The sequence below is a fragment of the Phycomyces blakesleeanus genome, assembly GCF_001638985.1.
Source record: "Phycomyces blakesleeanus NRRL 1555(-) unplaced genomic scaffold PHYBLscaffold_18, whole genome shotgun sequence".
In the NCBI taxonomy this organism is placed as follows: domain Eukaryota; kingdom Fungi; phylum Mucoromycota; class Mucoromycetes; order Mucorales; family Phycomycetaceae; genus Phycomyces; species Phycomyces blakesleeanus.
The window spans coordinates 326,445-351,997 of NW_017265151.1; the positions used below are offsets into that span (position 1 = coordinate 326,445).

Genomic DNA, 25,553 nt, shown 5'->3' on the forward strand with positions numbered 1-25,553 from the left:
GTAAATGACCATTGCGTAAGTGTGGCGAAATAGACCATAGGATATTTAAATAGAGGTTCATTGTGTATAATTGTGGAGGTTACAAAATGGGTGGCGCTATCAAAGTTCTTGTCATACAGATTCTGGCGGGTTTGCCTATTCTGAAGTCGATTAGCGGATCACAGTCCTATATATATATATATATATATCTATGAGGCACAAGTTACAGTTCCAGAACCTAAGGTCACTCAAAGATAAAGAAAGAAAAGGCTGGTTAAATATTCTCACGCAGAAACTCCTCTAAGAAACAGAAATGTTGATTTTAAGATCCCAAAATACTTTATGCATGAAAAGACAACAAGCATGAACAAAAAGAGGAAAAACACTGCCTTTAAAAGCCCTTACCTTAAAAAACAAACAAACAAATACACCCTTAAATCCCCCCCCCGCGCCTTTCTTTTATTTTTATTTTTTACCATAGTATATAATATAGAAATAAATACTAAAGGACCTGAATGAATGAATGATGTATCATATATAGGTATGCATGTATGTATGTCTGTTATGCAGTGATGTAAGTTAGAGTGCATAAATCTGCATTTTGCTATATAAAAGATAGCCATACAAATGTTACATCTGTAGTGAAACAATATAGCCTTAGAGTTGGCGTATATGTATATAGCAATTAAAGCAGAAATAGCCGCAATGCTGCATTATCAAGCACAATCGCCGTTAGACACATATCTATAATCAAAAATGATTCAGTTGAATATCCTGGGCATCCACAAAAGCTGCAGGTATTTTCCATTTGATTGTGTATTTTAGGGAGTCCAAAGTAAAATAGGATTGGAAACCAACTATAAGATAAACAAGTTTCCTTCCCCTTGATTTCTTTCTTTCTTTGATTGGCTAATGTTATTAAAGATATCTTTATAGTAAAAGTATAAATCTAAATAAGTCTATACATCTACTAATAAAAAATAAAATCTTAATTTCTCTTATTTTTCTTCATAATTAAACGCCATTCTGTATGACTTTTAGAAATATATTGTTAGGCACACAACTTGGCTTTTATAGTGCAATAAAATCATATATATATTCAGGTGTTTTGCCTTGCAACCATTAGTTTCGGTCCAAGATTATAGATGACTGGAATTTGACTTTAACGAAAGGATGATTTCATGCATGAAATTTTTGTTTGTTTTTCTTTCTTTCTTTTCAAAACCAAAGATAAAGCAATGCCCAGACCAGCAGTAATAGGGTACTCTGGAATGTTCTGGCAAAGCTATTATAGCAAATATTAACTCGGCATTGTCTAGTTATTAATTAGGTATTGAGTATTGGGTATTGGGTAATGATGAAGAAGATCTCTTGAAAATATGCAAATGGCTGCGTATCTATCCTGGACAGGCCAGGTATATTTTATTGTTAAAAAATAATAATACTTCAACGCACAAAATAGCAGTTATTCTGAAAGTAGTTGTTTGCCACAGACATATGACTTTTGGTTTTATTATTGGGTTTGTCCTTTTTCGGTCTCTCTCTCTATATATATATATTCCACCCCTTGATTAGTGATGACTAGAAGTTAAACAAAACAATACCCAAAGTACTTCTTGTCAAAAATTAAAGCTAGCTTTGAGGATTCTTACGCAAGGACTTGCATAGCCGGATATTTAATAAACTTATAATATCATTATACGCCACCGAAATCTTCGGTTCTTTCCCTTCATATTGTTTTCCCTTTTCTCCTAGGCCGTTCAACACAGAGTAAAGTACAAAAAAAAGATTGTATTAATGAGTTCTCCTTACATTTATTTTATACAGACAGATAATTCTCTCATCAAGATACATCTCCTTTTCCTTTTACAGAGAAAGAGAGGCCTTATCCTCCAATGAGTTATATGATATAGAAAATGTCCATAGATCCAACTCATACGCTCATCAGCAGAAATATTTTTGCTAATCTTAATAAAATTAAATAATAGAGTTTAACTAGACTTTTTTTCTGGTTTTGGGCCACATACAGATACAAACATACATCAAATTTTGAAACAGTAACTTGTACTTGTTGGCATTAGTTATGTGGTACATTTGTTCCAAAAGAGATACCAAAGGGCATCTCTCTGAATTTGGTAGTATTTTGGCATGCTGTCTCGCTTGTCCCACAATGATTTCTACACACACACACACGCAGAGAGAGAGATAGTTTTTTTTTTTAAAAAAAAAGTCTATAGCTTTGTTTCAACCCCTAAAATTAGAGACCTTAACGGGTATTGAAACCAAACGCTGGGTTAGCAGGTTTGCAGCCTTTTGGTTACTTGTTTATGACACATAAATACACACATAGAGTATAACTTATGTAATGGGATACAATCAATTGATATGGATATAATAGTACAAGGGTAAAATTGGAGTTGTTTAGTTCTTGTACAAAGTATTTTTTTTCACATTCACACACACACACAAACTTAACAAAAATATACTACCCTCACAGTATTGTTGTTGTTGCTGTTGCTGTGATTTTTTATAACAAACATTCTTTCGAATATCATCGCATTTTAACAAAATATTAAGAAAAATATCAATTTTTTCTCTTTAGATTGTAAAGAGGTATGGTCTATATATCTGAAGCGCCCTATATAACGTATCATTCACAGCCATTTCGGAAAAGACCAAAAAAAAAAAGTAAACAAAGGCACAGATATAACAGAATCACAAAAGGACATTTGTAAATCCTGAACACGAGAGTTTGGTGTCTTCTTGATGAAGAAGCACAAGATATAGTGTGGTTCTAGTTTGCTATAAAGAGAGAAAGGGGAAAAAAAAGGTCCAGAATGTACCAGTGGATGTATATGACCACTAATTAGCCCCTCTCCCTACAAGGTTTCAATCCCATTGAGAGTTTGTTGAGTTTGTCCGAATTGCATGATAATGCCAAATCACACAACTCAAATGATTAGGAAGAGCACTTTGCGGATCTTTCTAAAGACGTTTCAATAACCAGTACTTCTACTTCTATATATATATATACATACATATATTTATATATTAAAAAGGTTAAATTTTTATTCTATTATTTTCAGAGACGTTCTATCAAGCTAAGAACCAATGCAAACCATACAGAGAAACTTTAAGAAGCTAATATCTTATTTTGACGGAAACTCAAAAAAAAAAGAAAAGTCTTTGGGAGGAGTCCATATATATGTATGTAAAGCACAAATGAAAGAGAATCAAGCACATGCCTTTAATTTTTTTTCTTCTTTTCTTTATTCCTTTCTAAGCCAATTCTTTTTGTGTGTGGCTCTTATGCATACTCCTTCACAGGATCACTTTTTTGTGATACATTCAATTTTGTTATGCTGTGATAGTTGTACTTGTAGCTTCACTGTTGTTGGTTCCTTGACTCGAAATTGAATAATAGATAATTAAACAAAAAAAAAAGGGGGGGGGGAATCGATCGCAAATTTCAATTGTATGGATGAATAGATGCTTCAAGGCCTTTGAACCTTTCAACAATTGGGTAAAATAAAATAACGAGAAATTCATTTACAGCAAGTATTTTTTTACCGGGATATTTCCCAGTAAATATAATATATAAAAAGAATCTGCGGTTCAATGTATTATTCAATATATTAAAAAGGCTTTAGTTTCTGTACAAAGGTCATTATTACCAAAGTCTTTTGTACCAAACCATTAAGATGGAAGACTGTTTTAGCTTTAGTTTAGACACTAAAATAATAATAATAATTTTTTTGTAGTGTATTATAGTGCATTGTCTCGCCTTGAATACAAACAGTCTAAAATATACATATATTCTTTATATTACAATCGTCTCATTTGGCAGTTTATCCTATCAGCCTCCTTTTCCTTCATTTCTTCTTTCTTTCTTCTTTTGTTGCAATAAGCGGATCATGGCTTAATAGGAAATACAAAAAAAAATATACATATGCATATTATAGTTCTATTTTTATATAGATATAAAAGAATGTGCTTTGTATTACATTACACAATCCATATCTGATGAGCAAGTCAGCCACAGCTCAAAAAAGAAATAAATTATATATGTACCTAATAGGCTCCAATGATAATAGGTTATTATTATACCTGTGTCCGTGTAACTATCCAAGAGTTTCTTTTTATGAAATTGTGAACAAAAAAGAAAGAAAGAAAAAAAATTAGTTTGGTAGCATTCTGATCTTTGTGTAAAGGCTATCTAGATTGCTAATAGAATACGGAATCATAAAAAACCTCCAGCTTTACACACACATAAGAAAATACCAAAGTATCTTCTTTTTTTTGGAATTTTTACTTACTTTACAGCTTCAATTGGTTTGGAATCTTTATATACAAATTTGTCTTTACAGCCTGTACAAGACCTATCCAGTTTTGTATTCGGCTATTGCTGTGATCATTATATTATCCTATTTTTCTGACAACACGGAAAAGCAATTATATATATAGGAGTCAAGATATCAAGGTTTCACAAGCTCCGTCCACCTGTTCTATATTCTATATATATTTATATTTATATTGGCAGGGTAGGAACAAATGGGGAACGTTCCGAAAGAACGGTGCTTGTAAGCCATATGTAAAAGATCAACAGAATCGTATGAGTGAATATAGTAATTGATATTGATTTTCTTATATACAATAAAATTCTAGGTTTTTTTTTCTTTGAAGAGAAAAAAAGAGAAAAATAGAAGGACACGTCAAGGCATTTCATTATTAATACTCATAGTCTAAAGTCTGATAATATATATATATATTACATAGATAAATTTCACAAATATATACACACACATGAATAAATGAAGAAAGCTGCTACTGTAGCTGTAACTATAGAAACAGAATGCCTATGTATTGTTTTTTTTTTTTGGTTTTGGATATTTAGACAATGCTATGATTTATTTGTGATTTAATTCACTAAAAAGGAAGTACAATGATAGAGGGAAAGGGGGAAAGAGAGAGAGTTACAAATTTTTGTTTTTGTTTTTGTTTTTGTTTTTGTTTAAAAAAAAACAGAATTAAGGGCAGCGTCTGCAGTCGTGGTGGTGATGGTGAGTAGGGATCATGGCAAGGTACTTGGCGGCAAACTTGGACTTGGCCAACTCCAACTCAGCGTGAGTCTTCCAGATCTCGCACCAGAGAACTCTGTTTCTGTCAATGACAGCCTATAAGATAAAAGCAAGAGTAAGTAACTTTGTTAAGTGTAGAATCGAATCGAATCGAATCAAGAAATCATAATACATACAGTGACATCGGCATTTGCAGATGCAGTGGTGAAGAGGTTGACCCATCGTCTCTTCATATCCTCCTCATTGGCGTAGACAATGTTCTCGGAACATACAAGGGCACCAACGTTGTTGGCAATGAAGGTGGAAAGCTTGGCCTCGACACACTTGTGCTCGCAATCCTTGAAGAAAGCCTCGAGAAGAACGTTGAAAGTCATGTTTGGTATGAAGAGAATAAGAGAAGATGATGAGAATATTGATTGTTGAATGGACTTTGTAGAAGTATATATACTAATTTTTTATTTTTATTTTTATCTTTTAGTAGAAAACACAGTCTTAGATTGAACCAATTAGGTAATTTTTATTTTGCAGTAGAGAAATATATATATATATTGCTTTTGTTAACATTAACATTTTTGTCATGACAACGTGTATGTGTGTGTGTGTGTGTGTGTGTATTTTTTTTTTCTTTTTTTTTTCCTTTCAATATTCAAACTCATGAAACCTTGTGTATATGTCTGTATGTGTATCAATTCTTGTTGTCCAGAAAGTCTATAAGTTATCGGAACAAAAAAAAAGCAAAAGCAAAAGCAAAAGCCAAAAATAAAATCTAAAATAAGGCTACCAAATTACCAAGCAGGAAAAAGGCAGGTCTGTGCCACACAAGGTTATAAAGCATCCCCCTGTTTTTTTTTTCTTTGATTGCTTCAAGTATAATATGTATACACACATGCATGTATAAATATACATACAGTATATATATTTATATATTGTTCTTAAAAAAAAAGGAAGGTCCCTGAGTTCCCAAGCCTCGATATCTATGAGGAATATATTCTAACAGGGATTAATTAATTCCGTTCTTCCGTATATATGTATACGTGCCTGTGTATATTTGACATAGAGCTGCTGCTACTGTTATTAAAGGAGTAAGTTGTAGGGGATCAATGTACACCTTTTGCCAAAACGATGTCCCAAGAAAAAAAAATTAAAATGTCGCACTGTTACAAAAACCAGTGTCGTATGTTTTTAGAAAAGAGTACCGCACAATTCAGAGAAATACACTCGAGTGTAATAGGTCATTAGTCGGTCACAGAATTTTTAATTTTTTTTTTAATTTTTTTTATGCATTATCAAAATACTCTTTTCTCTGTAAAACCACCAAAACCTCTTAAACAAATAAAACAAAAGCACAAAATGACTCCACAAACATCTAGCATCACAGAACCCAAAAGACAAGAGTTAGATGCGTTCATTAGGGGCCGAATTATAGGTCAATGGGAAAAGGACGCTACATATAGAGAAATCTCTAAAGCTCTTGATATTCCGAAGAGCACTGTTGGAAATGTAGTGAAAGTCTTCCGAGATAAAGGTGTTTCCAAGCCCTTGACCCGTCTAGTAAGGGAACCAAACGTTACAAAGAGAACACAATCTGCCATGGTGCGCTTATTTCATAGCGAACTATTCTTGTCAATTGCGGCTCAGCATCAGAGATTAGTCGATGCGAAAATCTCCATCTGCATGACCATATTCCATAAGAACATGGAACTTCTTGGCTTCAATTCTCATTTAGCAGCTCCCAAGTCAGGGTTTATCGAAAAACATAAGAAAACCAGGCTGAAATGGTGCCTTTACAAAGTGAATTGGACCGTTGAGCAGTGGAAGTCGGTTGTCTGGTCAGACGAGTCCAGATTCATGGTAGTTGGCAATGATGGAAAATTCAGAGTCATCAGAAAGACCGGCGAGAGGTTTGACAAGAACCACATTGTCCAAACATACACGTTTGGTAAGGGTTCTGTCATGATTTGGGGTTGTTTCTGGGGTGGGGGTCTTGGCCCTTTGGTAACATTGAAATGAAACATCGACCAAGACAAGTACATCGACTATTTGGCACAGTACTTTCTTCCATGGTACGAGGAACTGTCTAGAGATAAAAAAAACAGTTTTTATTTCAAGAGGATGGTGCACCATGCCACACGGTATAAAAAAGAGAGGTGTCTAATAGATAACATTGGTTTTTGGCCTGCCCAGAGCCCGGATCTTAATCCTATTTAGCATATTTGGGCTCATCTTGCGAAGAAACTTCGCAAGAATAGAGCACAAGTAGCCAATGTGGAAGAACTTGAAGCGGTAATCCATAAGACATGATTGGAGATACCACTTCAAGTTCTGGAAACTTTGGTAGCCAGCATGCCAGATAGGTTTAAAGAAGTAATCGAGAGAGGTGGTGACACAACTCATTACTAGAGCTTTGTACTTCTTCTCTTAAATATATATATATATATATATATAATAAACTATGTTTTCTCTAAGTTTTGCTTTATTCTGAGCACATTTTATTATCAACATTATTGAAAAGAAAATATCGTCCATAATATGTTTGAAAAATAATTTTGAAAATTAGAAAACCGACCAATGACCTATTACACTCGAGCGTATATGCTAGATTGCGTTTTGTGTGTGTGTGTGTGTGTAGGCCAAGGCTTTTTATTTTTGTATATATATATACTCACACACAAAACATAAGACACAAAACAAATAAAAGCCAATATAGTATTTCTATGAACACTATTTTCTCAGGGGTAAGAAGCTAATTCAAAAGAAGAAGTATAGGAATCACTAACAACAAAGGAAGGTTTTACGACATGAGTGTATGAAACGATTGGCAGGGTACTGGGTACTGGGTACTAAGTACTGGGAACTTCTCTCAACATCGACAACGATCAATGTATTTTTACGGCATTTAATTAGTTCTGTTGCCCTTGAAATATCTTATGGCATGATTTGTAACGATCGATTTATGAATAAACAACTTTTTATATAGTAGCAAAACATGTAACTCTTTGGCTTATAAACCTAATATTTCAAATGTAAACGTATGTACGGAATAGTTCAAGTAGAAAAAATATTCGCTATTTATTTGTATATATAATAAAATAAAGTATCTTGTACATTAGGTTTATTCAGAGGTAGAATATACAGAAAATTGTTTACATTGCTATTATTATAGAGAGACATAAAGATTACGCCTTAGCCATTACGCCTTATGTCTTTGGGTGCCACAAGTTAATCCCCATGCTTTAATCTTACAAGGTTCTAAGCATATTTCAAGATAGTTTTCCTTTGCTCATCTTTATATACACATAAATTGGGTTTGATTTTATACCAAGCATGAGCTTTGCAATTCTTGTTAATTATTTAGGTTTAGAAACTGTTCGAATTATAGACTAGTATTATTTGTTTTACGCCAATTGCTCTACTTTAGGACTCTAATTTGCATGATAATTTATTATTGGTAGCCATAGGAATACATATCTACATACATGCATACATACATAGATATCTACAGCTGTATAAATATTCCCATGGTTTGATCCAAGAGAAATAGTTTATTGGTCTCACGTGTATTATGAGGAAAATAATAATAAAACAATTACTTGTGTGAATATTGGAAATCGAGCAGCTTAAAAATAGGGAAAGTGTGGTACACTGTCTCTCTGTCTCGATATGTATTTAATTTTTTTTAAAGAAGTAATGCCCCGTTTACCAAACGGAACAAACCCAAGATGGAAACACAAAAAATAAAAACATCTGTACATGGTCTCAATACGGGATTTATTGTCTCTAATTTACCTTTCACCTTTTATCTTACATGCTGTAAACTTATTAATAATAATAATAATAATGTAACAAGTATATAAAAAAAGTCTCCGTAACCATAGCTTTTGATATATACATCTTGAAAAGTATTGGTTCTTGTAAATACCACCTGTATGGTTTTTCTTTGTTTTTCTTTTTGGTCACCTTTTCCCACAGAAATTTGGACCACGGAAGCTTGGATATAAGTTAAGATCAATAATTATGCGTATAGTGAGATGGTTGCCATGACAAACAGATTCTTTATTCTTATATATATATGCAGTGTTTTGCGTTTGAGAAGATAGAGAATCTTCGGAAATTCAAAATAGAGTTTTTTTTTGCTTGGTCAATAGTATCTTTTAAAACCCAGTTTAAGTTATTGATCATTGGTAGAAGAGATGTTTTGACCTATCAATATATGATTCAATTTACAACAGTAATAGTAATAAAAAAAAGGTAAGTAAATATACCTCTATTACTTTTTTTCTTTTACCAAATCTCGAATTTATATCGGGAGTATGTATGGGCTAATCGTCTATAACAGCGTTAAAATTGTCATTTGATTCAAAGGCTTATAAAGTTGATATGAAGGCCAGTTTATCTATAATTCTTTGGCTTATATGCCTTGAATTCGGCTGGTTTCTTTTCTTGTGTTTCAGAGGAATTTTTGAGCATATACATCCTATAGCACTTAAAAGATAACATTACTCCAAGAATAGTATAAAATAACAGCTTTTTTTTATCTTTCGATCGATTGACTAGTTATTATAAGGTCTCGATGTCAATTGCTTAAGGTGCTCTCGGAATGTTACTACGAAGTAAAAAAAAACTCCTATCGATAGCAAAAAATGTTCAGTTTCTAGAAGTTTAATCCTTTCAAAAAAGGAACAATATCTTAAAATTCCAAAAAAAACATACATGCTAGAGAGCAGGTATAAAATATTTCTAATACCTATATATAGAAGTATATTTTGACTACTATCAGCACTGCCTGTGAGAATAATTTTTATTTTATTGCCCAGTGTTATTTTTTGGGCTTTTGTTCGCTCTATGAACTGGTATCTCTTTTATTCAAAGTAGAATAAAACATGGCACAGTTGGTAAAAACTCATTTTTTTGTTATAATATATTTGTAATTCATTAACAATAAATGCAAAATAAATGACTTTTTATTTGCAATACTTTCAAGCAAGGTTTTATCTTTGGAGTATGGCGTTTTCTACAACATCGATTCATAATTATGTACGCAATACCCATACATGCCATTTTGCACTATGTTCAAATTAGGAACACTTTCTGTTATCGATATGAGTTTTCTTTTACTTCGTAGCAACATTCCGAGAGTATCTTTAGACTTTGTTTTTGAAACAGTGACTTTTTTTTATGATTTTTGGTTCAAGTGTTTTTCTTTTATCTTCAAGATTTATTTCAGGAACTTTTTATATCTCGGCTAATCTTCAATTACTCATCCACTCATACCGAGACGGTGTGGAGTGGTGTTCGGTGATAGGCACCACCTTGCGGAGAAAGGAGCGAAGTAATGTAAGGAGATTGAAGTGAATGTGAAGTAGAAGGAGAGTAGTTGGCAGTAAGAGTATCAGAGAAAGTTTAATAAGGAAAAGAATAAAGCAAACGATTTTTCCATTTCTATGTTTTGACAACCAATTCTTATCCCCACCCACCTAATCATAAATACCATTTGACTCTTCTTTATTAATTAATGTACAGTTCTATTGTTTTGAGAGCTTATCCCCTTAAGGAGCAGTTTATTGTCCCTTGTTATCTATATCTTCAATTGGAATAATAACCTTTGCTAGCTAGTAATCCCAGACGTAAACGCTATATACCTAGAGCAGTCCTTGCTCATGATAAAACTGAAAGCTAATTACTTGTGACTCACTCAAGGTTTTCTCTGTATTGTTTATTGGAAAGTAAATCAATAATAAAGTTTATATATATAGTTAAATGAGAAGAGCTAGGAACGCTTCCGCTTCAACACCTCGAATAGCTAAGGTGACCATTGTGGGAGTACTGTTGGCGTTGAGTGGAATATCCCCAGAAAGTAATCTAAAGTGAGCGGACCAGGTAGCGCTCAGTGTGCAGGAAAGTACAATATGTATGTTAGCAGTTGTGTTGGTGAGATGGAGAGAGATTGGGGGGCAAAGTAGAGTAAGGTGGTCAAATTGTAATATATCAGGGTTAGAGAGAAATCTGTTGGAAATAGCATATCACACTGGTTTTTTTGGCAGGACAATCCCAAAAGAGGTGGCGATCATCCTCGGGGCTGTTGCAAAGTACGCAGTCAGGATTGCCTCACTCAAGTACCCTTGCCTGTCACTATGGCAACCTATTTTCAGTAAAATCTGCGTTATACTGTAGTAGTCTCTAACGCAAAAATTAATGTTATTGCGATACTTTGACAATATAGTGTAACATAAAGGCCACCCAATTATGTTTGTTTGTTTTATACACGTGTTTTTTTTTCTACTCTTCTTCTTTTTCTTTCTTTCTCTGAAAAATCAATGCAGTTGTACTTTTTTTTTCGGACCGTAACTATTGATGATCCAAAACCTGGAATAAGCTTATAAAACATCTAAGATATAAGGAACTTGTGCCTGGATTTTCTGGTAGCATGAATGAATTACCATTCTTCTTTTTAGCTTTAATTATCCTGAACTCATGCGTATTTGATGTCAAGGATCTGGAGTCCAAGGTAACAAATGAAACAGCCACAATTAACCTAAAGACACACGTATATATGTACAGGAGAATGATTTGACTTGTTTGTAGGCTATAACTATTATTTAACACTAAAAGGCTTGATACACACTTGCACTTGATTACTGAACAATACATAAACACCATTTTGTTTTTTTATACTATTATTATTATTCTTATATATATTTTATTTTAGTGGGTTTAGTCAGCATTATTCATGTGTGGGAGTAGAGGAAGATGAAGATGTGGACATGGAAGTTGATGTTGATGGTTGTGCATTTTCAGAGACAGGTAATGTAGCAGACACAGGCATAGGCACAGGTGGAGACATGAGCATGGATATGGGTGTAGAATCTGGTGAGGATCCTGGTGGGCTTTCGTAGGACAGGAGGCCGAGCTCGTACAACCGCTTTCGCACAGTCGCTGGACTAATTGACCTGCCTTTCAAATCGCAGACCTTTTTTGTAATATCGGTCAAAGTCTGTTGGGGGTCTTCGTTCAAAATCTCCCTCAGACAGTCTACGTCATCTTCCTGGATGATTTTTGGTCTGCCTGAGCTTTTGCGGTCGGTTACTGAGCCAGTGTGAAGGTACTTGTTGATGATACGGTTGACTGTCTCTCGAGGCACACCCTCTGCTTCAGAGATATCTGTGATGGTCATGTTGCACTTGAACCTTCCGATAATCATTCCTCTCTCAAACTCGGTCGTCTTTCTGATTTTCCGGATAGGCTTTGGAGGATAGATAACTGGCATAGGCGGTCTTATGTAGTTATATTCCATATTGTTAAAGAAGTAAAAAAGTTATACGGAAAAATAGATATTATATTTGTATTTTCTATCTATATTTTCAAGGAATATATAAAATAAATAAATAAATAGACTGAAAAAAAAAGAATGGGTGAAAGCAGGGAAACAAAGACTGGGTTTACATTATTGAAATTTAAATGTGTTGTTTCTTAAGCTAAAATACGCGCCGACTAAAATACCATGCTTTCGTAAGATCTTCTTTATCCTTTTCTTATTTTTTTCTCACGTAATTTGACAGCCTTATTTTACGTGATATATATATATATGTTTTGTAAAAGACTCTATCTCTCTTTTAATGCCTTTTTCTTTCAAGTAGTATATTGACACCTTTTAAAGCACCAATGTCTATAGTAGATTAGAGTTTGATATAAAAGTTACTTTTGCCAGTCCTTATCATTTTTAACTATAAATGGCAAGAATCTGCAACCCAGAAAATAAAGTAAAAGTTATTTTCTTCATTTTTCTCTGTCTCTCTGTCTCTCTCTCTATTTTTAAAGAATGTGATTTTGATATCCAGATGATTTTGTATTTGGTTTTCTGGAAGTACGCACAAAATAGCTAATAGCCTACCTTATTCTAACCTAGAAACATACACATAATATACATTACATCGTTACATCGTTACATGCTTTTCTTCAAAGTAAACTAGGCAACAAAAAAAAATGGATGGCTTGGAAATTACTTGTTCAAGAAATTATATATATATTGCGGGTAAATAATGTCCCGAAAAAGCCTTGTCCAGACTTCTAGATGCCTACAATATAGATACATTCCATCAACACAATTACCATTCATTAAAGCATTAATTCAATCACATTCTATTTGCTTGTACACAAAAAAACGACTATAATATGTATATATATATATACACGCAGTTTTTATTTGTAATAAAGCTACTCTAATAATCTAACATGGCAAAGTAATTAGCAATAGATGTTGCATTTAGATGCGAGAAATCAACAAGGCATAACATTAATATTAGACTCTAGTCAAATAATCAGATTTGTTAATAAGATAATTAAAACTTTTTTAAGAGAAAAATACAAAGGTAAGCCAGATAGACTGTATTATTTGAAATCAACTGGTCAATTGCATCTATATATTCTTTTCTTTGACGGTAGCAAAAATAAAAATGGCAGGTTTAATAATAATAATAATAATAGTTATAAATCTAGTTGTCATAAATCAAAAGCCTTAGAATGTCTATATACATAGATAAATACACACATTTGACTGAATAAACAAAAACAAAACAAAAAAAGAAGTCTCTTGCTCAATCAGATTTGTGTCTCTGTACTGATTTGATTTGAATACTCCATCTGTGGCTTCAAAGTGTTTCAGGTCTTGTACTATCCTGTCGAAAACTTTACTTTGATTTCACTTATATACATACATACTTTGTAATAAATAGGTAGTGTTTTTATGTATAAATAAATATGAATATTACAAAGGTTGCTTTGAAGCCAAAAAGAAAAACCCCTTGGAACTTATTATTCTGACCAAGTGTGAACAGTAATAAAAAGAAAAAGAAACCCAGTATTGAATTTGTTTGTTCATTTTAGGAATAAAAGGTAGAATAATAAAGATGTCTCATGGTTTAGAGCTTGTTTGTGCTATAAAGAAAAGATGAATATATATATATATATAAAGACTTTCAAAAGGCTTGTATTGTTGCTGTCTAGTATCTACTGAAGAGTTTTGATTGTGAATCAATTTTATTACCAAAAACACTTTGTACATTTTCCTCCTCAATCCTCTTTATGAAATTCTGGAATCATTTGAAAATATATATATGCTTCTATTTTACCCAACATATTAAAAATCTGTCTTGTTAATCTACACACACACAAAGTTAATAGAATCGAAATGGTTGTCTTTAATACTATACTATATAATGTTTACAATGAACTACTACTACCACCACTAGTATTATTTATCCGAGGGGTTAATATATGATATGATATAAATAATTGTTCGCGAGTTTTTTTTTTTTTTGAAGAAAAATATGGAAAAACATTAGAGTTTGCTTAATGAAAACCCAGGATCTTTTGTGCCAGTAAGAGACTCTAACAAGTGTTTGTTCTTTTGCTGCACTATATCGTACCCATTAAGCCACAGTTCCATCTCTTCATGTGTACTGGGTACGATTTTCTTGATCTCCACAGACTGGCTGACCGACACAAAAGAGATATGCATTATTACAGCCGGCTTGTAGTCCGAAGATTCTATACTTCTCTTATCTACTTCAACCCGTACGACAAAATCTCCGCTCAAAGGACTGTTGGAATAGATCACTCGGGCACTTGTTCGAATGTGATCCCCTGTGAGTATCGGTGACAGGAAACTGATATCGTTTATTTTTAGGGTCTCGAATTCGGGAGAGAGAAGAAAGAGAGCTGCCTCGGTAGTCGCAAGCTCAAAGGCGTCTCGCATAATGTATCCTCCAAAAATTGTTCCATTTCCATTCATCTGTTGAGGGGTTGTGGTGGCGTTGTTTTCGATCCGTGTATCCGATATGGACACACCTCCAGATGTGAGTCGATCGTCAATAACTCCCTTGCCAATATCTCGAGTGGATATGCTCCTGAATATGTGGTTGTTGTCGAGGTGGATTTTCTGTCTATCCCGTCTTTTCTTTACAATCTCTCGTCTGGAATCGTGTATTGAGCCTGTCTTGTCAAACAACCACTGTTCATGAAACGTCGTTAATTTCAATTGTACAACAGGAATGGCTTTCTTAGTGAAACTATCGATGTGGATAGAGACTACCGAAAACTCTGCGACTGCATTTGGGTTTGAAACACCAAGGCTTGGTATATTTGACGGATGAAATATTCCAGCGTTATCTGGTATCTGCTCGTCCTTGACTACCTCCAATGTAATAACCCCTGAAAAAAAATAGTTCAATGGTTAGATTAGGATACTAATTTTGTATAATCAATATGCTGTGTATAAACTCTTTTTATTTTTGTTTTACCAATAAGCAGCGAGTCTTTGGTATAAGCAATGTGCCCCGTAAGCTTGTAGTCCTCTATGGTATCTGGAATGTTCATGTATGTTTGTTCCATCCCAACCGTAAAATTGGCGCAGATATCGCTTGGACCCATGCGTTCAATATGTCTAGCCGCAATCGCTCCACCAATATCGTCAATGTCTTTTTCAAAGAGAAATCAAAACATTTGAATTTAGATATAGATATACATAAGCATTAACACGTACCTTCCAATAGCCTTCCGATACGAATTTTTTTATTGAAAGATACATATTCTTCATAACATCTTACTGAAGACTTGAATGGAATGTACTTTACTAAAAAACTATGTGACATCTGCAAAAAAATAGATATTTAAAAAAAACTATTATATTTTGTTGCCAAGGAAATAAAATAATAAAAACAAAATTAAACTATTTACCGTCTGTTCGGCCATAGGTTGTTTTCTGTATTCAATTGCAAACTGTCGAACGGCAGGATCAATTTGGCCATCTTTTCCAGAACGACGTTTAGATGTGTATAAGTAGTTTGGGGTTTTAGCTATAGGAATATCACAAAAAGAAGGAAAGAACAATTCAAAGACACAGACCAGAGGTATTTTATAGTTTAGACACTATATTAATTGGAAATAATATCGGCTGTTTTTGCCTTTTATTATTATTAATATATTCTTACATGGGATATCAATCTTTCTCGGTATGTCTTTTTCTGCCGTATTTTTAACAGTGACATCGTTAGTAGAGCTGCTCTTGGAAAAAACCATTAAAATTAAATGAAGGATTGACTTGAGAAGAATAAGAGGAAGAGGATTAGTACAAGGTTCTAGGTGCCTATACATTTATATATGTAAATAGGTATGTGTTTTGTTTGTATGCATGTATGCATGTATGTATGCATAGATTTGACTCCTGATTTCTATAATATTATCATATGCATAATATATTATGCTATTTTCAAAGAGAAAAAAGAAAGGTTTATTAACTACAGATATAGTATCCAACAATAATCTCATCTTACTATCAAATATGGCTTATATATATATCAAATAATCCATAACTGTCGGAACTCCCTTTAATTTTGGTATACTATTTCTTACAATTACTGTTATGCATTTTTGTGCATAAACTCTGCATATTTTATTGCATACAACGGATATTAGGCGTGAATACTCTTTGCGAATTCTAATATAGGCTTTATTAGTGTATTTTGTATACCATCCAAGAAAGAGATGGAGAGAGAGACAAAAAGTAAATACGCTTATAATTACTACCAGAAACGATTTTACTAACACCCAAGGCAGATGGTAGCCTTTATAAAAATTTGAATAGAACCAATATTATGCTTCATAATAAAGCTTGTACCTTGACTGATCAAATGTATTTATCAAGTATCATTAAATGAATCATATCTAGCTTTCATATTCTCCTTTTTTGTGGCACTTTTAACACACGCACACACAGTAAACGCTCTATATCTTAATAGGATTTTGTTACTTACAGAAACAAATAAAGAAAAGAAACAAATAAACATTCGTTTTGTTAAGGTACTATATACTGTGCTTGTAGGTGTATTGTGCCTCATATCTAGCTAACTAGCTGAAGAATAACAAATAATACAAATAAACAATCTTGAGCATGCTCACAGCTTACAGAAATTGAACCCAATATATCTTATTTCATTGATATACTCTGAAAGATATTCGTTTCTGGTTTGTACGATATCGTGACCTCTCTGCCAAAGTATGCTCTCCTTGCGTGTCTTTGGCAGAACAGTTTTTCTCTGCACAGTCTGATCAGTCGGAACAAAAGTGATATGCATGATAAAGGCTGACTTGAAATCCAGATCCTTGGGACTTCTCGCCTCGACCACAACGCGCGTGACAAAACCTTTATTCAAGGGATCACTTGAATAAATTATTTCTGCTTTTGAACGGACATGATCACCTATCTCTATAGGCAATAAGAATGTAATATCATTTAATTGTGAAGCTCGGAATTCAGAAGAACGCAGGAAGTAGGAGGCCCCTACGCAAGCGAGCTCATAAGAGGCTCGTGCAACATAACCGCCAAACATGACTCCATAGCTATTTCTTTGTTGTGGCGTTGGAACGTAATTACTTTTGACCAATGTATCTGAAATAAACACAAACTCCTGGCTTCCACCATCTGGCACAAAAGATAGCTGTTGGACTCTTGAGCCGACGTTATTGACCAGCTCATTGCCATAGAGACACAGCTGTTCCTGTGCCTTGTTCATATTAATGATCTGCTTCCTGGCAGAGTGAATTGCCTCAAACTGACTATGTATATATTCTTCTTGAGCCGTAACGCATTCTATCTGGCTGACCGGGGATAGCCTTTTCGTCAATTTATCGAAAAAAAGCATGGTGACTGAAAATATTGCCACAGTTCTGGAATTTGATACGCCTATGGGTGGGACTCTTTTTGGGTGTAATATTCTGGTGTCTATCGAAGCATGCTTTCCCCAAAAAGTTTCCAAGCTAACAAAACCTGAGAAAATAAAAAATGTACTATAGGTTTTTTTGTATGATCTCGCAGATAAAATTTTGCTGTGTACAAAATACTTACAAACCATCAAAGCACCCTTTGTGTACGCAACGTGCCCTACAAGTTTGTAATCATCAGCCGAGTTTTGTGTATTTCCATATATCTGCTCGGTTCCAACGGTACAAGGCGTAAATATGTCGCTGGGTCCTAGCCATTCTGTATGCCTTGTAGCAACCACCCCACCGATATCATCGACGTCTGTGTTTGAGTTTCAAGCACCCGAAATTTAGATCAGAAAAAATGTGCAAATATATATATATTGTGTATTTTTGCAGGTTTCGTAAATACCTTCCAGAAGCATTCCATAATTGATACCTCCCTCGGAATTCACGTACTTTGAATTGAATTTTGGAGATGATTCGAGTGGTAGATATTTCTCAACATAACTATGTTGCATCTGAAGCTAATTAAGTACATATGATTTCTGTTTTTTTTTTAGAAAAAATCCTTGTTTAAGCTTACTGTTTTTTTAGATGGAGGCTGTTTCCTATACTCTGTTGAGAATTCGTGGATAGCTTGGGATAATGCAGGGCTTTCATTATGAGGCGTACGTGCTGAATGTACAAAATCAGAATTTTTAGCTAAATATATACACATATGAAGAAATGAATGTTAATAAAATACTACATGGGACTTTATAAAAATAAATGAATATTGAGTAATACTTGGAAGCACAATATGTATCTGTCCATGCTCTACAGGCTGATTATAGCTAATAGACTGAGGTTCTAAAAGCTTGCTAGACGACATTTGTTCAAGTATATCAAATTATTTGGTAAGACTCAATAATAAAAAGTATTGAAAAGAAACCACAAGAAATACGAACACGCACAAATATATATTTCGTCTTTTATTGTGTAACACCATGTATATTTAAGGTTTATATCTAGGATTAATGTTTTTTAATGGACATGCTTTTTCCCTTGTATATATATATATATACGGAGATAACACTAGAATAGTTATATAATATAGCTGATAATACATATAAAGTCTCAATAGAGAAAAAAACAAAAGACTAAATTTTCATATATCGTATCCAGACATTATATTATACTATATTTTTGTTTTGTTTTGGTTTTGGTTTGATAACGGTATGTGTTGCCATGACAAAAAGTTTATTGGAAGACTTGCACAGATCTGTAAAATATGTGACACTAGAGCAAAACATCTTGCCAGCCAAAAAATCTAAAATGATATCTTTTGTTTTGTTTTTGAGTTTTGAAGCAGCATTATAAAAAACATTAAATAGAAATAGAAATAAAAATAGAACTATCAAAGAGTTTTAATCATAAAAATATATTGTTCTCAGAAGGAAACATCAAGTAAAGCATAAAATAGGATAAAAAAGAGGGGTTATATTGTCAATGTTTTGAATCTCTCTCTCCCTCTCTCTTTACGCCAGACCTTCAGATTTTTATATATATTGATCTGATATTTGAGGGACACCCTATTTTCATTCATGATCGGCCTTTGAGTTAAAGAAAATATTGTGTATAAGGTAATTAGAGCTTATATTTGAGTAGCTCAAATAAATAAATTAATCAAAATATCTTTTTTATTATGAAACAATGTAGTCTGAAGGTTAATTGATAGTAAGTTCTATTTTATCTTACTTAATTCCATATATTCACAATTATACTGTATGTATATGTGTTTTCATTGACCTACTCGATCATTATATCATACATATAAAAAAAAGCAGAATATATGTTTTGCAGGATTTTTATTTCAATCATAATAAAGTGTAGATATTATATTGACTTTCTTATCATCCCAGTTTGCTCACCAATTTATTAGAATCATATTTGTTTCCATAGCAATTCATTATCAGCCATAGTATGAACTATATCATTTCTAAGAAGAGAGAAACAAAGGAGGATAAAAATAAAATCTTTGAATAGTTTGTTTAGAAGTGTGACAAAAAGAGGATTCGACTAATGATATTCTTCCTTTGTGGGCTGCAGAAAACCCAATTCCAAAAACCAAATCCGAAAATCCGGTATTTCTTTTTGTATTTACCTCTAAAGTATCAAAGGGGGTTTTTTTTGGTATAATAATAAAAAGTGCAATTCAATTCAAATTAAACTGAACTCGCAGCTTAAGATTTAATGATTAATGTGAAATAAAGAATTATACAAAGTATTAAATGTATATATTATTGTGTGCATATTATGCTATTAAATTAGTTTTTTACAACGATAGTTCCAGTCTGGAAAGTCTCCCAGTCTTTGGAGTTCTTGGGGTTACCAAAGAGCTTAAGAGCTCTCAAGTTGAGGATGTAGTTTCCGGAAGGAACAGGGATTCCAGAGGAGATATCAGAGAAGCCTGTAGGAACGTAGGTGGCATCCCAGACCGCACCAGAGATGTAGTTGTCTGCCTCAAAGGTGTTACGAGAAAGATAGACATAGTCAGTAAAAGTCTTTCCGATCGACTTCTTGGTCTTGGCATTCAAGACGTCAACATCAAATTTGGCAGTAGGGGTGAGGAGGCGGTATACAATTGTGGGGGCAGTGGAAGACTTGGTGCGATCGTAGGTGTATGTCTCGTTCTTGAGATAAACTGGGCCACCAGTGGGGTCAGAAAGGTAAGGAGTTTCGGCATCAAAGATAGGAAGTTCAATTTGCTTGCCAACAACACCAAAGTAAGGAACAGTGGCATCAATAGCAGCCTTTTGGTTGCCAGACTTGAAGTGAATGAAACCACCATACATGATGTGGTCCTTGGGGTCAGTATTGGGAGGAACAACGGTGACGCGGATAGTCTTCTTCTCGCCAGCGTTGAGAGTAATGGATGTCTTGGAGAAAACGAGCTTTGCCTTGGCACTAGAAAAGCCGGTAGGAGCGAGGGGAGCGTAGCCTTGGGCGGCACGATCGTAAGGAGCAACAGCAATGGAAGGCTCATTAATAATCTTGAAGGTAGTGCGAACCTTTCCAGAGTTGTAGATGCTCAAAGTTTGGGTCTTGTATTTGGTAGAGGAGGTATCGTTAAAGCTGAGTTGAGTAGGAGAAATACGGACTTTGGCAGAAATGGCATCGTAGACCTGGACAAGACCGGCACCCTGAAGAAGAGGGTTCTCGGTGGAAGTCTTGACCTGGGTGTTGGCAAGCTGAAGAGCGTAGTTCTTGAATTGCTCGGATATAACCTGATTCTTCTTCTTGAGACCTCTAGCTTCAATGAACAAAGCAACGGAACCAGAAACGTAGGGTGCAGCCATGGATGTTCCAGACATCATACCCCAGCTACCGAGGAAGCGAGGAAGAGTAGAGAAAACCTGACCACCAATACCAGCAACATTAGGCTTAAGGTCGAGCTCATAAGAAGCACCAACGCTAGAGAAATCAGAGACTGTATTTCCACTAATCAAAGGGTACAGAGATTGGGCAGTGTCAAACTTCAATGTTGTAGTTCCGGCCTTAATGGCATCCAAAAGGGCGAGACCATCAGCAGTCGAGATACCAGCGACGGGAATAGGAGAAGTGGGGTTGGAGGGAGTGAAAGAATCACCATTAGCGCTGTTGTAAACAATAAGACCAATGGCGCCAGCCTTGGCGACGTTGGTAGCTTTGTCGTCGAAGGTGCAGGAACCACGTTGAACGATAGCAATCTTTCCGGTGAGATCAGGAATAGTAGCAGTAGAGCAAGCATCACTACCACTCCCGACATTCTTGTCACCGGCAGCAATTGTACCATCGGGGATCTTGGAAGACGAGGAGGTCAAGTAGGCTAAGTAGAGGCAAACAAACAAATAAATAAACTAAATACAACTTGTTACTTTGTGCAAATTTGCTAAACTTACGGATCTTATCAGCGATAGTGCTGGCTTTGAATAAGTCAACCAGGTAGTAGTTGTTATCAACAGAAGCAACAGACCAGACATCCTTAGCAGTACTGGGCATACCAACAGTAAAGGCTCCATCTGCACCAGAATTACTGGCAGAAACGATAACTAAAATTAAACAAAATTAAATTAAATTAAAAAGTGGCTCAGGTTAGCAAAATAATCTAATGTAATACATATTTCTTTTTAATTTAAATTACGGCTTTTGTCTTACATGGAATTCCATCTTCAGCAATACGTTGGGCAACAATGGTATCAGGACCATCAGTCCAAGCGCTTGCCTCACCAATGGATACAGAAATCACATCCATGCCAGCATCATAGGCCATCAAGAAAGCCTTGACAAGGACATCACCGCCAGTGCTTCCAGTGCAGCCGAATACACGCCACATACCAAGGGTAGCTTGAGGAGCAACACCAGTGAAATTCTAGGATATTCAATTAGTTACAGCCTTTCTTTTTATATTGTTGTTTAGTTTTGTCTAAGGAGTACTCACTGTTTGGGCATCGTAACCAGCAATAATACCGCTAACGTGAGTTCCATGACCTGTTTTTATTTCAATTGTGTTAGTATTAGGTGTTAAAAGGCTAGCTAAGAAGAAATGAACGTACCACTTGCACCAGACTCAGCTGTGCAGCTGTCAATAGGATCAGAGTCAGGAACAGGAGTGTTGTAACCAGTGTAGGCGTTGCCAACAAGATCGTATCCGTATTGGACCTTAAAACCCTCTCCGAAACCTCCTCCAAGAGCAGGGTGAAGATAATCGACACCTAATTATGCAACATCATAACATTGTTGTGAATAAAAAAAATCCTCCTTTTATAAAAGTATATATATATATATTAGGAAAGAAAAAACTTACCAGTATCAACGACACCAACCTTGACGCCTTTACCAAACTTCTTGAGTTCAGAATGAACACGGTCGACTTGAGTCATTGCGTGGGGAAGGATAGATGGGGCCTTTGTACTAGCGGGAACCGATTTGAAGGTAACATCGGGACGCTTAATGAGATTGACAGGATAGACTGCCTTGACGGTATTCTGATCAAGAACAGACTTGAGAGCAGCGTTGTGGTCCTCTTCATCAAGACCTTCGAGGCCAAACGAAATACCGCTGAAGATCTTGTGCTCAAACTGCTCGGCGACATGGACCTTAGCCTTCTTATACTTGCTTTTAACAGAGTTAACAAAGGTGGTGGCAGATTGAGAATCTCCGTAATTGAATTCTACAACGTAGCGGTTGGGGATGACTTCCTTGGTGGATGGCTTGTACTTGGAATGAGAAACTGCTTCTGAGGGAGCGATTAAGATGAGAACAGCAAGGCAGACACCTGCTGTGAAAAGGGGAAGGACAGAGAAGGATCGTCGCTTCATGATGGAAGGGGTGAAAAGGAAAGGAAGTGTTTGAGAGAACTGATGAGCAAGGACTTGGGCCTTAAATCTCTTTTATAGCTTTCTCACAAGCCCATGTTTACATACTACTGTCTAGACTTGCACAATAATTACGTTGGTGAATAAACATACCATTTAATATCCATTTTAGACAACTTGTCAATGCGTGCGTGTATTGAGGTTGCACAGACGAGCACTAGGCTGTTAGTGATAGACAGTTATCCAGGAAGGCGCGTGTAAAAACGCTTTATCTGGGAAACTACCAAATTTGATTTGGGAAAGAAGTCCTAAGTATAGAGATCTCACCTTGTCGCTGTAGCTTGCACAACACTGCGTAGGATTTAACAAATATTGGAATTGAATGGCCGTGAACTTCACAATTTTATAATCGTAATTGTACTTCCGCCCAAATTAGTAAGTTTTCACTCGACTTGGAAACATGTGTCGTTTTATTCTACTCTTCGTGTACTTTTGAAGAATATGCCCGGAGAATTACAGGTATTGAGTTAACTAGATTGATCATTGGAATATGTTATATCTATGCATACTCTCCGATCAAGGGACTCAATGAGAACCCAAGTTTTCAACAACAGCAACAACAAAGGTCCAAAACTTGTAGATAAATGAATTACATTGTGCCTTTTAAAAAGTCGTAATGGGTATAAATGATTCACGTACTCAAAAACCGTTCTATGATAGCCAAGTACTTTAAAGGTACATAAGATCAAAGTAACTGTATACTATTTGCCATATCTTAGAACAATAACGCAATGTATACTTGTGCAAAAAGACAAAAGCAGGTCCAAAGGCAACGCACAAAGCATTTTGTTTTTTGCAATATCAAATGTACTGTGTCTCCAATACATAGTTTCACTTTTGTCGTGTCCGAATTACATGTAACACTCAAAATACGATTTGTAATGAACTCAATGCATACATATACTATGTAATCTATAGTTTATCCACACTAATAAAGGCTCTAATGAAGGGACCTCACCTCCTGCTTAATTCTTTTATTTTTATTTATCTTTCTGTAGTCCAAGGTCAAAAATGATTAGTTAAAATAAGAAATCAGAAATATATATATATAATTATATAGTTATATAAACTAAAAAGGAAGCGCAGTAACTTTTTATTCTTAAAAAAATCAACTCTTATTGGTTAATAATTAATTCCTAGAAAAGTAAAATAAAATATTAAAAAGAAAACATCAATGTACATTTTCAAGCTTGTCTTAGCCTATCATTCTGCTGTCTCTGGTAAAAATCCCATCTGATAAGGCTATTAGACTTGAAAAAGGTACCGGATCTAAGGCATGCATTTATTAAACACTCTAAAGAGGATTTGAGGAAACCCAATATTAACAGCTGCCTAAGAAATCCAGGAGAGTTGTCCTTTTCATCTTTACCGATACGCATATCTTTTAGGAAGTATAACAAAAACCCTGCACTTCTTGCTGATGATACTCTGTCATATCTTGAACGATTTGTTAAAGGTTGGAATTAATTTGGTAGGCTCATAGGATGGGTGAGATGAGATGAGATGCGGTGCGGTGTGGTGTGGCTGTGAAATTAGATCGGTACTTGACGTACCTGTATTTGATGGGCCGCCTTTATGGACCATAAAATAAACCTCCCCCTTCACTCCCGTTTTGGATATTTGTGTGAACAAGTTATATTTGACGATATGTATAATGATTATTCTTCTTCTCATATCGGCTCTGATAATAATCAAATAATATACAAAAAATTGGCAAGACCATCAAATAGAAGCTTATTACTTTTTATAATAGACATGTCAAAGATGTTTCATTTTGATAAATTTAATCGGACAAAAGAAGTATCAATGTTACTATTAATTTTCTTCATTCTGCCTACCTCTATGCTGAACTGGCATGTTGAACAGCAAGCTCAAGATAAACTTTTTAAGCCCTGAGTTCGTTTTTGCTGTAATAAAATGTTTATTTCTGCTACCATAAGCACCTTATTTTTTTTGTACCAGTTTTTATATCTACTAGAAAACATGAAGCCGTTGTAAACAAGCACGTAATAGAACAAGTTGCCAGCAAACACCAATTGCTTAAGCCATTAACATTTATACTTTGAATATACCCAGGTATAAAAGAGAGATCTACTACTAGAAATGGAAATGAGTATTTTAGTATGCAATTGCTTAATTGTGAAGCTTGTACTCATCGATTCTGAGCAGCACAAACAATCGATTTTCTTTTCAAAGGCTTTTAATACTCTCTTATGGTACTAAACCTTCTTTCTTCAATTTACTAGAAAGAATGGGCACCTCCTAAAGCCTATTAGCGAGATGCGATCGTTATTCAAGATTTTTGTGTAAATTAGTGCTGGAGGTACTGTAACAACAAAAAAAA

The 25,553-nt window shown here is 34.7% G+C and overlaps 6 protein-coding genes across 6 annotated transcripts; 2 read left to right on the plus strand and 4 right to left on the minus strand.

Moving 5' to 3' along the window:
* Nucleotides 1-86: 86 nt before the first annotated feature.
* On the plus strand, nucleotides 87-1,945 carry PHYBLDRAFT_70602 (hypothetical protein; the record flags this gene model as incomplete). The annotated part of the gene is given in 6 exon segments (XM_018442304.1): nucleotides 87-129; nucleotides 142-145; nucleotides 671-776; nucleotides 805-814; nucleotides 1,310-1,394; nucleotides 1,807-1,945. The coding sequence occupies 6 exon segments, from the start codon at nucleotides 87-89 to the stop codon at nucleotides 1,943-1,945; spliced, it is 387 nt and encodes a 128-aa protein (XP_018288517.1).
* A 2,900-nt stretch (nucleotides 1,946-4,845) lies between these two features.
* PHYBLDRAFT_182403 (hypothetical protein) lies at nucleotides 4,846-5,466 on the minus strand. The gene is made up of 2 exons (XM_018438613.1): nucleotides 5,234-5,466; nucleotides 4,846-5,153 (listed from the first exon to the last, which is right to left on the minus strand). Exons 1-2 carry the CDS (start codon nucleotides 5,429-5,431, stop codon nucleotides 5,007-5,009), a joined length of 345 nt encoding a protein of 114 aa, XP_018288518.1. The 5' UTR covers nucleotides 5,432-5,466; the 3' UTR covers nucleotides 4,846-5,006.
* A 941-nt stretch (nucleotides 5,467-6,407) lies between these two features.
* On the plus strand, nucleotides 6,408-8,294 carry PHYBLDRAFT_171230 (Homeodomain-like DNA binding domain-containing transcription factor; the record flags this gene model as incomplete). Its single annotated transcript, XM_018436544.1, has 4 exons — nucleotides 6,408-6,848; nucleotides 7,765-7,792; nucleotides 8,168-8,179; nucleotides 8,221-8,294. 4 exons carry the CDS (start codon nucleotides 6,408-6,410, stop codon nucleotides 8,292-8,294), a joined length of 555 nt encoding a protein of 184 aa, XP_018288519.1.
* Nucleotides 8,295-11,713: 3,419 nt separating this feature from the next.
* On the minus strand, nucleotides 11,714-12,460 carry PHYBLDRAFT_79867 (Homeodomain-like DNA binding domain-containing transcription factor). Its single transcript, XM_018443517.1, has one exon. The coding sequence runs from the start codon at nucleotides 12,346-12,348 to the stop codon at nucleotides 11,779-11,781; it is 570 nt and encodes a 189-aa protein (XP_018288520.1). The 5' UTR covers nucleotides 12,349-12,460; the 3' UTR covers nucleotides 11,714-11,778.
* Nucleotides 12,461-14,391: 1,931 nt separating this feature from the next.
* On the minus strand, nucleotides 14,392-18,331 carry PHYBLDRAFT_25077 (hypothetical protein; the record flags this gene model as incomplete). The annotated part of the gene is made up of 3 exons (XM_018439859.1): nucleotides 14,392-15,263; nucleotides 15,353-15,529; nucleotides 18,223-18,331. 3 exons carry the CDS (start codon nucleotides 18,329-18,331, stop codon nucleotides 14,392-14,394), a joined length of 1,158 nt encoding a protein of 385 aa, XP_018288521.1.
* Nucleotides 18,332-19,984: 1,653 nt separating this feature from the next.
* PHYBLDRAFT_79866 (secreted subtilisin-like serine protease) lies at nucleotides 19,985-23,183 on the minus strand. Its single transcript, XM_018443516.1, has 6 exons — nucleotides 22,639-23,183; nucleotides 22,388-22,546; nucleotides 22,273-22,322; nucleotides 21,990-22,203; nucleotides 21,734-21,883; nucleotides 19,985-21,660 (listed from the first exon to the last, which is right to left on the minus strand). Exons 1-6 carry the CDS (start codon nucleotides 23,150-23,152, stop codon nucleotides 20,120-20,122), a joined length of 2,628 nt encoding a protein of 875 aa, XP_018288522.1. The 5' UTR covers nucleotides 23,153-23,183; the 3' UTR covers nucleotides 19,985-20,119.
* Nucleotides 23,184-25,553: the final 2,370 nt, after the last annotated feature.